General features: G+C 34.6%; 1 protein-coding gene and 1 long non-coding RNA gene across 2 annotated transcripts; one reads left to right on the forward strand and one right to left on the reverse strand.

Annotated features, from left to right (window-relative positions):
• Window positions 1–2041: 2041 nt before the first annotated feature.
• Window positions 2042–6069, reverse strand: LOC130655861 (putative leucine-rich repeat-containing protein DDB_G0290503). The gene is made up of 3 exons (XM_057458676.1): window positions 5933–6069; window positions 3210–5857; window positions 2042–3095 (listed from the first exon to the last, which is right to left on the reverse strand). The coding sequence occupies exons 1-3, from the start codon at window positions 5966–5968 to the stop codon at window positions 2114–2116; spliced, it is 3666 nt and encodes a 1221-aa protein (XP_057314659.1). The 5' UTR covers window positions 5969–6069; the 3' UTR covers window positions 2042–2113.
• Window positions 6070–9036: 2967 nt separating this feature from the next.
• Window positions 9037–11166, forward strand: LOC130655499 (uncharacterized). Its single transcript, XR_008984672.1, has 2 exons — window positions 9037–9419; window positions 10846–11166. It is a non-coding gene; the product is annotated as an uncharacterized LOC130655499 (long non-coding RNA).
• Window positions 11167–17159: the final 5993 nt, after the last annotated feature.

Raw genomic sequence — 17159 nt, forward strand, 5'->3', positions numbered from 1 at the left:
ACTTTCTATTATGGCAATAAAAGCGATTCGTGCGATACCGAACTTACTCCTTCAGAAGCTAAATAAATCATTGAAAACGCGAGATCATATCAGAGCGTCGCTACGAAGATTTGATCTTTGGAAAAAGGGAGAAATGATGAGTGAAAGGAGAAATGATGGGTAGACTGTGTACTACTAATGGTCACAAGAACATTTCTCAGATTTCGAAAGAATTTTCTACTGTTATGGAGAAAAAGGGTTGTCAACGAAGCATTAAAATTATTGACAAACAACTTGTCAAATAGTATTCCACCTCCCGATCAACGGACATTGAATTTATTGCATCAAAAACAACGCCCAAGTAACTGTCGAATTAATTATAATGACAGGTGACGTTCCAGAAGTCCATCCTATATTCTTTGAAGGATTGACAAGGACATAATTAAACAAGCTGCGATTAGAACTAAAGCTGGATTTGGGCCTCCTGGTATGGTTGGCGTCGAATCTTTGCATGAAACAAAGTTCGGAATATCAGTGTTGATTTTCGTAGGGAGTTGCTTGTGTGATTAAGAAATTGTGTACAGAAAAGGTTGAATTGGACGGAAATGGTAATCATGTCGTTTGATACCGTCAGGCAAAAATCGAGTACTCAGACCTTAAGGAGAATAGCTAGAAAAGTGGTTGTGAGGATTCTCAATGAGGATGTACGTGAATCAGCAGGAAGGTTGGAGTTGTGTGCACGTCAGGAAGGTGGTTGTGAAGCAGCTGTTTATGGAGTGTACGATATATTTGAAGATTATTGTACGGAAGCGGTGTTACTTGTTGACACTTGCAACTCGAGAAATTGTAAGGTTTCATCACACAACATTTAGTACCTATGTCCAATGTTGCATACTTTCATTTACAATTGCTACAGCGTCCCAGCTCGTTTGTTCATTATTGTGAGAAAAGAAATTAATCGAAAGAAGGAACTACACTGTGGCACACAACGGCGATGGTTTCTTATGCACTAGGAATTGTCCCTTATTGAATACATTGATTGGATAAGAGAATGGAGCACAAATGGTGACGTTTGTGGATGATTTGACTGATTCGGGAAGGTTGGGACAGTTAACGTTCCCGAATCAGTCAAATCATCCACAAACGCCACCATTTGTGCTCCAAATTGTGGTGATTGAGATTAATAAAAGTGGTGCAAAGTATGGATACCATCCAAAACCTACTAAAATCAACTCATTGTGAAAGAAAAATATTTGGACTGATTTACCACCCACCCAAATTTTAGCTCATCAGGTACAGTCCAACAGACATGTCCGACTACCAGTCGTGGATAATTTCGGACCTTAGTAAAAAGGTTGGGAAATTTGACAGCATGAATTTTTGGTGAAACAAGGATTTTAATGTCAAAAACTTTCGCCAGAAGAAAATTTTATCGTTTCAAAAAAGCGTACTGCAATTTGCACAGTTAAGAATCAACAATAATAATCCATAAATATAGATGAAATTAAATTTCTACAAGTTGCTTAAAAATTTAATTTCGCGACTTTACAACAAAAATACGAACCCGCAAGCTTTTGTAAGTGTTTCTGACTCCAAGTTTGCAAAATGGATTTACAGATATGCACAAACTTCATCATTTATTTATTCTTAATTCTTTTCCGTACGTGGAAATGTTTTTTAAACCATAAATGCTTTAAAGTCTCCCCAACGAATGCCCTCAGAAAAATTGAAAATTTCAATAAACTCCCAGTCTGTAAAAAATGATTCCTTCTTCATTTTCTTTTCATTCACGCAATTGTCACACCAAGACAATTTCTTACTCCCCTGTACCCCTACGTACGCTTTTGAAATAACTCTCTTTCCATGCGAACATATTTTGTAGGTCCCTTTAAAGTATATTTTTAAAATTTAGTGAAACTGTGGCGATATTCGCGTTCCCAAAATTATCAGGGGTCTCCCTGGATCGTAATGACACGTAAACGAACTCACATTAATTTTTTAAACTATTGAGTTCCATAATCTGTTAATTGTTAATCATGTGAATTGACGTGAGGTACAAACTAGGGGAATATGGAAACTACCATTTGATATTTTTTATAGAAATTTATTAAATAAAACTGAATTTAAATTTGTTCTATCTCGTCAAACACTTTGCAATGAGTTCTTCCTCATCATCGGACCATGACGACGTTTGTTTCTTCACAAAATTGGTGGCAAGTCGTGGTTGGCCCGGCGCAATATATGCTTTTGTAGTGGACTGTTCTTCAAACATCTGCAAGTTTGACCGACGCGTTGGATAGCCTGTTGTTTTGACAACCGATCGACGAAACGAATTGTCGTTGTTCTCATGAGTCGCTATATCAGTTTGTCTTTTTTGTCTGGAGCTTTGAGAGGCCTTCGCATTCAAGCTCCAGAAAATATCATTATCATCAAGTGTTCCAACGTCGAATGTTTTACCTCGCTGCATGTTTGATGCATGTGATCTGTTTGATGTTAGATCTTTTTGATTGAACGGTTTCATATTTTTGGATGGTTTTATTGGTGTATTCAAGTTCAGAAAATCGTCGCCACTTTCTCCGCTATCGTCGTCACACGGAGAGGAATTTTTACGACGGCCGTAACTCACTGTACTCTTTTTAAATGACGAAGCGTTTTGATTGGATGTTTTCAGAGTTTTTGTAGATCTGATTGGTGTGCCGATGTTTAAAAAATTTTCATCGCTTTCCTCGTCGCCCTCAGATGCAGGAATGTTTCGCCGCCGCCCAAAGCCAACAATACCTGCTTCCCGCTCGTTTGATGTTAATGCTTTCTGATTAGTTAATTTGACATTCCCGAACGATTTCATTGGTGCATTCATGATCGAAGAATTGCCGCTTTCTTCCTTTGCGTTCTTCCTTTTATAACACTGTTGTGGTTGTTTTGATTCTAAATAACCATCTCTTACATCACCTACTGTGTCCTCATAGTGCTCAGTCATCCAGATCGGTTTTCTTGCCTTCTTTAAAGCATCAGACGTTTGTTTAGTCTCTTTCTGGGCTATCATTATACTAGCTTCATTGCACTTTTTGGATCGATTATTGTTTTCTTCAGAATATTCAGCATTGTCTCTTTGCTTTCTAAAATAAAAGTAACTTCTAGTAATAAATTTTACTAATTGCACGAATTGTGTACATGCTAGTAAAAAATAAACACACTGGTAAAAATACTCCGGTTCTTAGCATAAAACATACCTATTTGATTCCACAAAATCAAGTTTTTGTTTGAAATTAGCAATTTCTCTTTCCATTCTTCTGATATTCATTTGAAGTTCATCTTTCTGTTCTTTTAAATTGCGAATAACGTTTTCATTTTTCTGTTTTACTGAATTCATATCTTTGATTTTCAAGTTCAACAGATCAATTTCTTCCCGCCTGCTACCACCACACTGATCAAGTTCAGCTTGCAAGTCCGTAATTTTTTTTTTATACTTGGATTCACTCATCTCTCGTGATAAATCACATTCCTTCACACTTTCCTTAAGTTTTTCCATCTCGTTCTCTAGTCTAGTATTTTCCAACTGCAAACTTTCAAATTCTTTTTCTCGCATTTTAAACAATTCTTCCTTTTTTTCTATTTTCTCCGAACTTTTTGTTTCATTGATAACAACCTTCGTGTTATTGCCATCTACCTTTTCCATATTTTCATCTGTGATGTTTCTTACTGGTTCCCTTTTCTCTTTCAGTAACAGAATCTCTTTTTGCATCTCTTCCATTTCTTTTTGCAGTGATGTAATGTGTGATTCAGCAACAGTAGTTTGATCTTTACGTTTCTTTGTATTATCTATTCTTGCGGCGCCGTTGGTGGAATCATCTTTTTCCTTGCATTCGCGAAGCAGAAGAATTTGTTGGTGCAAATGGTTCAAATCCTCCTTCAACTGTTCAACTTGAAAATCTTCCTTTTGTTTTTTATGCTCATCCTTATCAACATGCACTTGCAGATTGATAATGTGCTTATCTGAGATAGCTACATTTCCAGCGTCTGTCTCGTTTTTTTCTGCCATTATCCTTTCTCGCAGCCCTTTTATTACCTCTTTACACTTCAGCAATTCTTTTCTCATAATGTGGTATTTCCTTTTGACATCTTGAAAATATTGATGCTCTTCTTCCATTTCCATCAACCTTTCTTCTAATCTCTTGTTTTTAATCTTAATCCAATGACAACATTGCTTTGAGCTGTTCTGTAAAGTTACAGAAGCTCTTCTGTAATGCTCGATATCGTTGTTAAGCAAATTTATGCAGTGCTCAGAATCTCGTTTTTGATCTTCTAATCTTTCAATTTTGCGTTGTAACGATTCCATCTCATATGTCAGTTCCTCAATCTTGATCTTTAAAGTGGCCTGCTTTTCTGTTTCTACATCAGTTTCTTTCAATCTCTGTTCCAACTTTCTGATGGTTTCGGCTAACTTGGTGTTCTCCTCTCGACAAACAACATTATTTGCTTTTAGAATCTCATTTTCTTTTGCTACGTTTGCATTTTGTTCGTTTGACCTTGACAAACTTTTTAACAGTATGTCTTCATTATTCACTTTTTCTTGCCTCTGGATTTCGCGGTATTTAAACGCTGTGCTTAATTTGTCGATTGATTCTCCTTCGTGTTTAATGTTATTCCATGCCATTCGACGTTCGGCATCTTCGATTGCTAAATCTCCCAACGTCTCAAATAATCGACTTTGCGACTCTTGTAGCCGTGTAAGTAGGGCGTTGGCAGCTGGAGCAACGGGCGGTAACCTCTCACGCATCGCCACCATTGTATTAGTCGAGGCATGAAAAACGTGTTTCTCAACTCGCATGTCTTTCTTGAGTTGTTCTAACATTTCCTGATCTTTTTTAACCTTATCCATCAATACTCTGACTTCCTCGTGAATATTTTCGTTATTTATCATTTCTTTCTGTTTCTCCTTCAAAGAGATAATCTCTTTATTTAAATTCCTCACATTTTCCGCTAACCTATCTTTCTCTTCTGAGCGTTCTTTTTGAAGACCATATAGCTTTACGTTTAAATTTTGGTTTTCCATTTTCAAATCCTCGTGGATTATATGGCTGTCATGCAATTTCAAGCGGATGTTATCCAATTCCTCCGACAATCTGTGAAGCTCAGCTGAACTCGTTTGTTCTTCCAATTTTCCTTTCTCTTCCAATGCCTGTATTTTGTTTTCTTTCTTTGCATTCTCTATTTTTAACTCGCTCAATTTAAAAGAAGATGTTTGGACTTCTTTTTCCAACAATTCTGTTTTACATTTCATCTGACTGAATCTCTTTTCATACTCAATCACCGTGTTAAGATTGTGGGTTTCAGCTTCACTAATTTGAACTTCTAATTTTTTGTTCCTTAGCGTTAAAGATTCCACACCAACAATTGAATCGTCAAGTTGTTTTTTAAGATTATCCATATGCACCACCTTGGTTTGAACATCAGATTTGCAGTCACGTAACTGACTATCTAATTTCTCTGCTCGCATCTGACTTTTACTATATTTCCTATCTAGCGCAGCTATGGATAATTTATACTGGTTCAAATCATGCTCCAGCCTTCCAATCCGATATTTCTGTTCTTCAATCTTCTCTTCATTTGCTTTAATCACTGCATGCTTATCTTCTATGTTGTTAATCAACCCATTAACACAAGAAACTGCTTCTAAGTGTTCAATTTCTTCTATCCTCTGTAAGTATTTGTTGTTGCTTTTGAATTTTTCTTTTGGTTCGTATATCTCTAAATTCATTTTATGATACTTGCCTCCTTGTGTAGTGGCAGGCTGCAAAACCAATTTCTTCTGAGGTAGACGTCCATCTAATTGTGTTGTGCTGCTGCTTCCTTTATCTTCTTGTGATGCAGTCAGCCCCTAGTAAAATATTCGCTTAGTAAACAACTATACTTCTAAGGCGTATCAACAATACATAAGAATTGCCATACTTACCATTTCTGACTTCCGACCATTCTGCGCTCGTGTCATATTGAATAAATTTTTACATATATATCTTCATTCTTTAAAATGAATATTGAAAATAAATTTGATCCATCGTGCAAGACATGATATCAAAACTTTTCAAATATACTGAAAAAGTTATTTGACGTCAAATATATCTACAAGTTAACTGTGACGTAAATTACGTAATGTTGTTAATCAAACAGTGCAGCCCAATATATTACGATTATGTCACTTATGTTAAATAAAGATGCGATTAATATATTAAAAATTCCCCGATTCTATTTTTTAGAGGGCGGGGTAACAGCTTCTAGGTGTATACTTGTGTAGAAAGGTCCTTAATTTATGTTTATAATTGCCATTCGGCTTAAGTATTTAGAAAATCGCAAGAACAAAACGAGTGGGTTTAGCTACTACGAAGGAGGACAACAGCCGGATTTAAGACACAGTAACAGTAAGCCGGTAAAGATTATCTTTTTGCTATAGGACGGCTTTTTGCATAGGTCATCTGTAGGCGAGTTAAATTAAAGAAAAATTCAAAAAAATATAAAGAAGAAAGTGATGCAACAAAACGACTTACCTAGTAATCACATACAAATTATTCATTCAGGTTTTCTTTTGAATCAATGAATGAAACATCACAATTACACGCGCCCGGATATTTGCAACCGTTTCGAAGGATTGTAAAATCAAGGAATGAGTTTAACTTGGAAGACCATTTGGATCCAAACTCCGGATAAATTTACTGTCACCGGAACCGTTTAAACCAATTGCGTCGTTCAAATAAAGACACGCGGGTGATAATCACGATTTTAGCAAATATAAGTCGATCAAAGATAGCTACTTTTAAAGAAAGATGCACGCATTTTCTTTGCGGCTGGCTGTAAATTGAAACACAAAGAAAATGCAGGTTTTGTGTGCAAAGTTATACGTAGGCTAACTTTGCTAACCGCGCTACGAGACAAAGTTAATCTACGAGTATCTAGTGTTCCAATCGAACTTTTGCTAGGTCGTGTATTTTTTAGAGTTATAGTATTCCTCTTAACTCGTACTTTTAAGTATTCAAAGCTTAAAATCTACAGAGCTACGACTCGATGTGCAAAAAGTGCTTCGACAAGTTTTTTAAAGTACGGAAACAATTTGGCATAACAACTATCCTTACCTGTGTTCGCAATAAAAATTCTGTCGCTTTAGCGGATCCTCAGGCAAAAATATAAAAAGTCTTGTAATGTAAAGTAGGTTTAACTTTTAAATTTTTCAATGTACAAAAATTAATTTTTCTAAATGGTCGAAACGAGTTAGTGCTAGGTTCTAAATGGTCGAAACGAGTTAGTTCTAGGTTCTAAATGGTCGAAACGAGTTAGTGCTGGCTTTTAAATGGTCGAAGCGAGTTAGTGCTAGCTTTTAAATGGTCGAAAAGAGTTAATGCTGGCTTTTAAATGGTGGAAACGAGTTAGTGCTGGCTTTTAAATGGTCGAAACGAGTTAGTGCTATGTTTTAAATGGTCGAAGCGAGTTAATGCTAGCTTTTAAATGGTCGAAACGAGTTAGTGCTAGGTTCTAAATGGTCGAAACGAGTTAGTGCTAGGTTTTAAATTGACGAAATGACTTAATGCTTGGTTCGTGCAGGCAAAACTGCCCAAGATTTAATCACAATATCATGCTGCAGGCTAAGCAGAAATGGCATGACTCGATTGGAGCTTAAATCAACGACCTTCCGCAAAGGAAGCGAACGCTCTACCATATGGTTTACCAATGGATAAAATTCAGAGCTCTAGACGAAATTTTGGACGCCTTTCTGCAATCAGTTTTATTTCTTGAAAAGCATATCGTACGTAATAGTTTGTGCAACATGCTATATAATTTTGCACCCAAACATTTATGTTTGTTGAACTGATGCTGCAGAGCCTAAAAAGTCAGTCTTTTTAAAATATTTTGAAACGTTTCGATCTTCCTAATGAAATCACGATGTCACATTGAAAGTACAGTCAAGCCTGCGATAACATCACCCGTATAAGACGGTCATCTGTCTTGACGACCAAATGTGGTTTCCCCCAATGTATTTTTTGGTCATTTGCTACTCTATAAGACAATCAGCTGATAAACGCAAATAGCAACCGCTATTTTTCATCCCTAGGCAAGATAATAAACCTGTGGAACAAGCTGCAGAAATAAACCATCCTCCACATCCACTCTTTTACCGCCAATAAAAGGGGAAAAAGCATTTGTATTTACGTCACAGTGTTTCAAATACTTGAAGATCGCAGCGCTTGTTTAATTTCTTGCATTCCATAAATTCAGGGAAGACAAAAAAAATGTCTTAGACGGCCACGTTAGCGGACAGTCTTAAGGCGATGTTACACAAGATCCAATTATTCAAATTCGATTTGTTGATGTATATTGATCATTAAAATAAAATCGAAACTTTTGCAGGTGATACACGAGAACAGTTTTTTAAATTTCTTTTTCGATGAACTCGCTGCTGTTACAGTTAATATTCCAGCAACTACGAATTTAAGAAAACGTCGAAAATGTGGCTGCAGAAAAGATCTTATTTAGGTGTGTGTTATACGTTATTAAAATATCGAAGAGAAACAAAAAGCACAAGGGACAACTATTGGCTGGTTTCAATTTTGCTTGCTATTTTTGTTATGCTTCGCTTCGCAACCTTTTTTCGACCGCCTGAAAGCAGTCACACAAGCGATGGAGGGACTGAAATCTCGACTTGCTGCAAAACGTCTACCATTTTTGAAATGATTGGCGAAGAATGACAGTGTTAATTAACTCCATAAAAAAACGCATTAACACCATCAACTCACGCATACGCTTGGTCCGACGGAACGCTGAAAGAAAAAAAACATATTTGCCGAACCCGCGAAATGTAAAATAAGGCTTTATTCGCGAAAATTTGCAACCGCGAAAGTTAAAACTTGTCAGGTAGACAATTCTTACGAAGTTTCGCGGAAAAAAACTTTTGCGAATTTTGGGAGTTTGAATATTTCGCACTAGAAAAATCTCGCATACATTTAGAATTTCGTGCACAGTCCGCTGGCGGTCGCTTACCCACGTGTTTTACACTGCACTAATTGCGCCCCACCGAAGGGGCGCACATTTAGTGGACCGCGGGTATATAGTGTTTGTGTTGTGTATGGCAAAAAAAATTTCCACTCTTTACTTCGCGGGGGAACTTCGGCTCGAACATCCAACCTAGGTTTGATATAACACAACCTGTGTGTTTGGTACCATCAAGACAAAAATAACACTGATCGAGCAAAACTTATCTTGTCTCGGTTTCTTTGTTGTCTCTGAAGATTTGACTGCCATAAAAAATATTAATCGAGATTCTTTTGTTATGTTAATTTAAAGCTTTGTAATATTGTCTCGTTTAATATGCTTAAATGTCACTGCAGCCCACGTGAATTTATCTTCAAGAAAAGGTTTGTTTTTCTTTGTCCAAGTTGTTTCGAAACTTGTTAACAGTAAGTAGAAGGATTACTTATATTTTATATGAAATTAAACTCAGAACGGTTTATGGCGTTGATCCAAAGGCCGCAATTTATAAATGCATCACAATTTAAAGTCAATCAAGAACAGAACATTCCGTGTATGGCCATGACTAAAACTGCTTGCATTTTATTGGTCTTCCCTTCCCGATGGTCTGGCTTGTCGTAATAGCTTTAATGATGTAGCTAGGGAGCTAAATACTTATTTTTAAATTCTTGCATTTTATAAGTTAATAGTCGTAAAACTACTCTCACTTGTACTACAGCTATCAAGCTAGAACTGCACAAAATAGTGCTTTCATTAGAGTCCCTTTTTTCAGAAGCAACAAAAAACTTTTATCCTGCCCTGTGTAATTTTATCAACGAGGGTGCTGATAAGCCACATACACCGTAAAAAGTATAGGCGTTTTGGGTGAGTAAAATAACTTCTAAAGGAACCTTTGTGAGGCTGCTATCATGTATTCTTGCGGTCAGAATGTTCTCCTTCGTTGCTATCCGATGGAGAACAAAGTGGACTTTTCACGGTCAAACCTTCAAAGTAGCAACCTTACTTAAACAGAATTTACAAGTAAAACGTCGTTAAAATGTCGCAAAATGGCAAAAATTAAGCAGTATCTAAAACATATTAAAGATTTGACTAAAAAAAAAAGAATTCCTTGAAAAATCCAGTATTGTATTTATGAAGATTTCACCACAAAAACATTAATTACGGCATTTGTACCCCATTTCATAATGGCTGCCCGTGATTGGTTGACACGAATCCGACCGCAAGAATATATATAAAAAGATATTTGTTGAATCATGAAAAAATATTGTTGTTCATTGCACGGAACAGTCAAGTTGAACTGATAAATTAACCAATAACATAACATAGTTAGCCCTTGCAGTACAACTAGACGCTACCCACAGTATGTTACAGGTTTCTTTGTTTTCTTCCCTTTTTTATGTTTTTTCTTGAGATTATAAATGATGTTGTTGATTTATCAAATCTGACAAATTTATTAATGAGTGTCTACCCTTTTTTGTATCAACTTGTTCAATTCAATTCGAAAACAATGACCAATCAATTTCCTCGATAATAAACAATCAAATTTGTAAAATTCAATAAATCGATTTCAACAAAATAAGTCCTGTATTGTCCACAGGTTTGAAAATCTTGTATCGCCTGCTTAATATTATACTTGTTTAACAATGATATCAAAGCCAGCTTGACTAAATTTATATATATATTTTTATTTATATAGTATACCTTTTGTGTATCACATGGCATTGATTTGTATCTTTTTAATAAATTCTAACTTTAAATCAGATAAGTAGACAATAATTAAACAACCTAGAATTAATTCAGTTCTGGTAAAATTGTATTCTTCTTTCTCAATTTTAAATATACTTTCTTTTTCAGATCATTTGTTATGAAACCATGCACCATCAGCAGTTTCGAAAAATCTTCAACGAGAGAAATTTTTAAGGATTTTATTGGTAACTTAACAGAGTATATAATAATTCATTGAAATTAAAATTGTTCAGAAGTTATTATATATATTCGAATCGTGAAGTTCATACATAGCAATCCTGCATCCTGGAATTTTCGAGATCAGTTATAAAAAAATCCAGTTAAAGTTTTAACTATTGTTTTAGAATATATACTATATATATGTAAAAAAAAAATTATTTTTTATTTATCAAGTTGTATTTTACGCAATAATAATTGAGAATTAGGATACTTATGATGTGTTTATATACCCCATTGTTCTCCGTTTTAAAGTCTACTTCAAATTTCAGAATCTTTTAGGCTAATGACGGAAATCTTTAAGTCGCAGGGCTTCTTATTTAAAAATTTTCCCCTGGGCAATAAGCTTATTCACAAGCCTCTATGCAATTCCGTACTGCATTTCTATCATATTCGTCATATTTGGCGGAAAATGTTTCAGCAGAATAGCTTTCAGACACAATTTGTTATTACAGCACAAGAATTTTTGGAGATTTGATAAGTCAAAAATGTATGCGTAAGTCTTTTGAACGAATTTTAACCAAAAATCAAAAGCAATGATTACGTGAAATTACACAACAAGAAGGCTAGAGGCGTTTAAAGTGTACATATATTTAATCAAGATCTAACTTTATAGATAGAGCCTTAGCCAAATGTGAAAATAACGAAAATAATAAGTTCTAACACTGCAGTTTTTATAGATTTCAAACGTCCACCATTTTAATTTTAAATCCCGTTCTAAATTTGAATGTTTGAAATCGTTATTAGTAATTCGGGGCGCATTAGTGGTAACTATGGCTAGTTTCTAGTTTTGTCAGACTTTTCTCCCGCAGGAATTAGACTTTAAAAAGATGTCCTATAGCTAGGTAGAATCAAAGGTGATTTTCCAGAGACAAGTTAGATACCTCGCCGAAAATGTATAGATCTCGTTTGCTTTGTCGTTGAGAATTTTTGAACATGGCGGCAAAGTTGGAACACCAGCTGCACATGTTTTCTCATTTTTCATTTTTTTATTATTTTTAACCAGTGTTGTTTTATGTGTGATTGATATAAAGGGTTGCGAAGCGTGAACAGATCTCCTATGTTTGCAAGCAAAAAATTGTAAGTTATCTTAACCAGGCCAATAAAGGAGGGCAGCCATTTTTTTGCTACTGCACACACACAACCATCTCAACTCTTAGGGGCTGTTTATATGGAAGCGGGCTGGCTCGGTTGGCTGGGCTGGCTTGGCTGGGCCGGATCTCGCTACTATCAAGAAGCACAATCAAAAATAAAAATTTGTTCTTATGACAACTAAGCCAAGATTTCGATACTTTTTCCCAATTGAAAATATCTTACTTTATGAGGAGCTAAGCCAATAAAAACTGCTGAGGAAAGTTATAAAGTTTTATCATGTGAGCAGAGGAGAATAAAATAATATTGAAAGTTTATTATTTTTGCGTGTTTTGTGATGGCTCCTCAAATTACATTTATAGATAAACAGTCTGTGCTTTAAGGAGAGAAAAAGAAGAATGGAAACTCAGTTTTGTAATGATATTACTTTTACTTTCTTAGGTAAAAAACTAATTCTCTTATTTTTCTTTATATAGCTATAGCTAACAAAAATTTCCAACAAACTTCGAAACCTGCTTTTTACTTCTCTCTACATTACAATAAAACCATGTCTTTTATATTTTAGATAATAGTTTTAGTAAAGACAAATTTTTTAACAAAAATTGTAAAGAACCTTAAATATGCTCGCCAGTAAAGATATGTTTAAAACTGCCTTTTTTATACCCTTTCCTTCTTTTGTTTAACTTTTTTTGTCTGCCTTTTTTTTATCCAAAAAGTTTTAGCGATCCTTACCACTTTGGCGGTAACCGAAAAAGTTCAGCTTAGATTTATTTAAAATGTGAATTGTACAAGTGGAATTTCAAAGGCAAAAAAAATCATTGCATAAGGCGACTCCAATTTAATTAGTTGTTCTACGGGCCCGACCGACCCTAATTTTCACAAAAACAAAAAATAATAACATCAAGCAAAAAAGTTTTAAAGAAAAAAACATGAAAAAAAGCCAAACATTTTTTCATCCCATCTCGTGAAAATATAATATAATCAATAACGTTACTTTAGGATCATCATTGGTAAGGCCACTGGAAGTTGATTCTTTGTTCATGGTAATTTGTTGCGATAAAACTAAAATGTGCGGTGCACTAATCTTGTAATTACAAAAATAGTTAGGAACCATCTCAAAATGTTTGTACGTAGTTCGTATAATTCGTATCAAAAACTTTGTATCAATTTATTAAATCTTTCGTATCATTTAATTTTTGATACAAACTTTTTCATATCATCAAAGTTACAAGTTCGTATAAAGTTTGTATCTTTTAAAATAAACTTCGTATGTAGTTCGTATCATTTTTAAAGAAGTTTGTATAATAATTTGCTAATATGAAGTTCGTTTATTATAATTGGACTATTATCTATAGTCTTTATTTTGAATTTTTTTCAACAATTATAAAGTTCATTTTGTTATACGAACTTCGTTTATTTTAATTGGATTTATAATCTAAAATCTTTAGGGATCGTCTCCATGGCATAGAAAGTGAAAAGATTGCCATAGGTCGTTTAAAAATCATGAAAACGGCATCGTAGAAGCCAAGAGATCGCCGTAGATCGTTTAAAAATCAAACAGGATTGTAGAAAACGAAAAAATCGCCTTAGATCTTTTAAAAATCATGAAAACGGGATCGTAGAAAATGAAAAGATCGCCGTAGTTTGTGTAGATTGAACCTATGAATATGCAATTTTGCTAGTCTTTTTAAAGTCAACCTTGTATATTTTACTTCTTTTATTTCTGGTTTTGTGTAAAGTTCGTATCATTTCTTTTTGTATTTTAAAAGAATTCCTTTAATTCTTTTGTTTCTGGTTTCGTATTTAAATAATTATGCGCAATTACGCCGGTACTTCTGAAGTTCGTTTCAAGATTGTATAGCAATTTACTTCGTTAAAAGTTCGTATAATTTAATTTTGCATTATAAAAAAACTTTGTTTAAGTTCGTATCATATATTAAAAAAGTTCGTATAAACTTTGTTTACATTTTTTATTTTAAACAAAGCACTTTGTATGACATTCGTTTAACAAAACGAAGTACTTTGTAGCGTTCGTATAATTATACGAAAAAAACATACAAACATTTTGAGACAATCCCTTACGTGATTATGTAATATATATAAAATTAGCTACGTTCGCTAAAATAGTTATAATACAATTGAAAAACAAGACAAATTATTGTCGTAACACCCTCCATCGTTATGATTAATATATGTTTAAAATTACGCTAGCTAAACTGTAATACATACAGCAAGAGTTTGGTCGATACCATTTAGGAAAAATAATTAAAACAAGATAGAATACGCTTGTCGTAACACCCTCCTCTGTTATGAATTTAAAAAAAATGATTTTAACGCTGAATATTCTCAACTAAACAACCATAGTCTGAAAAAGAAATTGCACTTAAATTTAGATTTTCCTATAAAACCAAGCAAAAAATATTAAAAGAACACTAAAATTGTTTGTTTTATTATTTTAAGTAGGAGAAGAATAATTACTGTATAATTTTTAAAACAGCACAAGTATAACTTGCTGTATTTAAAACAATTCAAGTATATTCTGTACAACTTTTAAAACAGCACAAGAATAATTCTTGCTACATAACTTTTAAAAACAAGTATTCTTATCTTTTCCCCTTGAGAACTAGTTACATATTTTTTAGTGACACAAATTATTATTATTCAAAAGTATTATGCGAAAATACATAGAAAAATTGTTGAAAAAATTTATTCTCAATAAAATTATTTTTATTTTGCTGACCGACCAACCGTAAGTTACTATCGACTTCGCCTGTCATCATCATCATCATTCTTGGCTTAACGTCTGTTTTCCATGCTAGCATGGGTTGGACGGGGTATATTAATGACCCTCTTCCAATCTGATCCAGACTGAGTTAGATCTAAACTCAACTTCCTCTGTATCAAGTGTGTCCTTATAACCTCCTGCCAAGTCTTTCCTGGTCTGCCTCTGGGCTTTGCCCCAGGAACTATCAAGTCTCTACACTTTCTTACCCAATTATGCCCCTCCATTCTTTCCAAGTGCTCCAGCCAATTCAATCTTCTTATCTGGATAACATCTTTAATTCTACGGATACTTAGCCTGCTTCTTAGCTATCTGAACACTTTCTGTCTCTCAGACTGGCGTTACACATCCACCTAACCATTCCCATATCATTCCTTTCTAAATGGTCAAAATCTTTCTGCTTCACTGCCCATGTCTCACTACCGTACAACATAACACTTCTTACACAGGCCTCATACAACCTACCTTTTAACTCAATTGACAAGACTCTGCTAGGCAACAAAGGAAGTAACTCTCTGAACTTTTTCCAAGCAGAACCTATCCTGCAAGTAACACTTCTTCCAACACCCCCTTCACTGCCCACCATATCACCTAAGTAACAGAAGTTCTCAACTATTTCTAACAAGCCACTGTTGTACATCATTGAAGCTGGAAGTACTTCATTCTCTATAATCTCACCTTTGCAACGCTTGCATACAAACTGGATGTCAGCTCTTAACGTTTCACCAATACTACTGCACTTCTTATGTACCCAATGCTTGCAAGTCTGACAAAAAATTGAGTTACTACCAACCCCTTTCTTGCAAACTCCACAAGGCCACTTTCCAATTACAAGGTCACACTTGGTTGCAATGCTACTAATAATGACTTTAGACTGTGTTCACCTTTAGCCCTTTCTCTTCCAGTCCTTTCTTCCACTTCTCAAACTTTTTAACTAATTCTTCCATCGACTCTGCTATGAGAACCAAATCATTTCATCCATTGACAGCGCTTCTAAGACTAGAACAAACAAAAAAGGACTAAGTACAGAACCCTGATGTACACCAACACTTACACTAAATTCATCACTAAGTGAATCGTTAATCCTGACACGACTTCTAGCATTGCTGTACATAGACTGTACCATCGTAACTAGCCACCCATCCACACCTAATTTTCTCATAGCCCACCAAATAAATTTACCTCTCTATCAAAAGCTTTCTCTAAATCTACAAAGGCGAAATAGAGATTCTTTCTCTTTCCTAAATACTTTTCCTGAAGCTGTCTGAGTAAAAATATTGCATCTGTAGTGCCTGTAATGATTAACACTTCTGATAGTTTAGCATTTTACTGACTTTCTGAATCAAAAATGCTTGTCCAGCCAAACTGTAAAAAAGCTCTTCTTTTTTGTGCATTGCTGTCGTTTCCTACACTTTGCAGACTTTTCCGTGAGGGAAGTAGCAAACCAAGTTATTGCTTATCTTCCATACTTTTTATAAGCTCATATTCAGTATGTGTTACAAATATTAAGAAACAAAACAAAACGAAACAACTGCATGATATAAAAAACCTCTTTGTAAACAAATAAAATCCTGCAGCTCAACTAGGTCAGTGAAAATATGATTCCTGAGTTGCATCACAAGCCCTACCGGGAAGAAGTTTATTTACATTCAGAAAACAAGATGCTGACTGAGACGAAGATTATTTTTTTGATTATATTTTTGCTACTTGGGATGTAAGTGTCTTGGTTGTTTATTTTAAATATATGTTGACCAAGGTGGATTCAAGTTTTAACCAATCTGACCTAAAACATCCAATTTGGTACAGTTAAATCTACGAAGATACTTTAGTTGTCCGAACTAAAGAGAAAACAATCTCTGATTAAGAAGCACATGTGTGACAAGAGCAAAAACCTTAGTATCTCTAGCTAAGGAGATCTGATATGCCTGGCTCGATGCCTTGATAACAGATTTTCAAATAAACCAACATTTTTGTTTTTGTTTTGTTTTAAAATTTTGATTGGACCGGAAACGAGCATTAAAAAAGATCAGGTGTGGTAATGTTGCATCAATTTTGAATACTGCTTAAGCTTGTAAAAGACTGTTTGAGAAGCTTGAAAATTACCATATTTTGTTTTAAAATAGTGAGAAAACAACCCTACAAAGCTTAAAAATCACCATAATTTTTTCTGAAATCACGAAAATATTTCCTTTTTAAGTAATGAGAAAAATTCCTATTGTAGCTAAGATTATACCCTATTTTGCTGTGAAAAGCTGAGAGAACGACCTACAGAAATTAAAAATAGCTGTTTTTGGGTTTAAATTTCTAGTCCTGAATTTTGATGGAACTTGTC

Source organism: Hydractinia symbiolongicarpus, chromosome 8, assembly GCF_029227915.1.
Source record: "Hydractinia symbiolongicarpus strain clone_291-10 chromosome 8, HSymV2.1, whole genome shotgun sequence".
In the NCBI taxonomy this organism is placed as follows: Eukaryota; Metazoa; Cnidaria; class Hydrozoa; order Anthoathecata; family Hydractiniidae; genus Hydractinia; species Hydractinia symbiolongicarpus.

Bases quoted from the DNA above. Each gene is read 5' to 3' on its own strand.
- LOC130655861 (XM_057458676.1), bottom strand. From the start codon at position 5,968: ATGACACGAGCGCAGAATGGTCGGAAGTCAGAAATG. The intron at 5,858-5,932 runs GTAAGTATGGCA...ATATTTTACTAG, and splicing joins ATGGTCGGAAGTCAGAAATG to GGGCTGACTGCATCACAAGA. The intron at 3,096-3,209 runs GTATGTTTTATG...CTTTTATTTTAG, and splicing joins GATTTTGTGGAATCAAATAG to AAAGCAAAGAGACAATGCTG.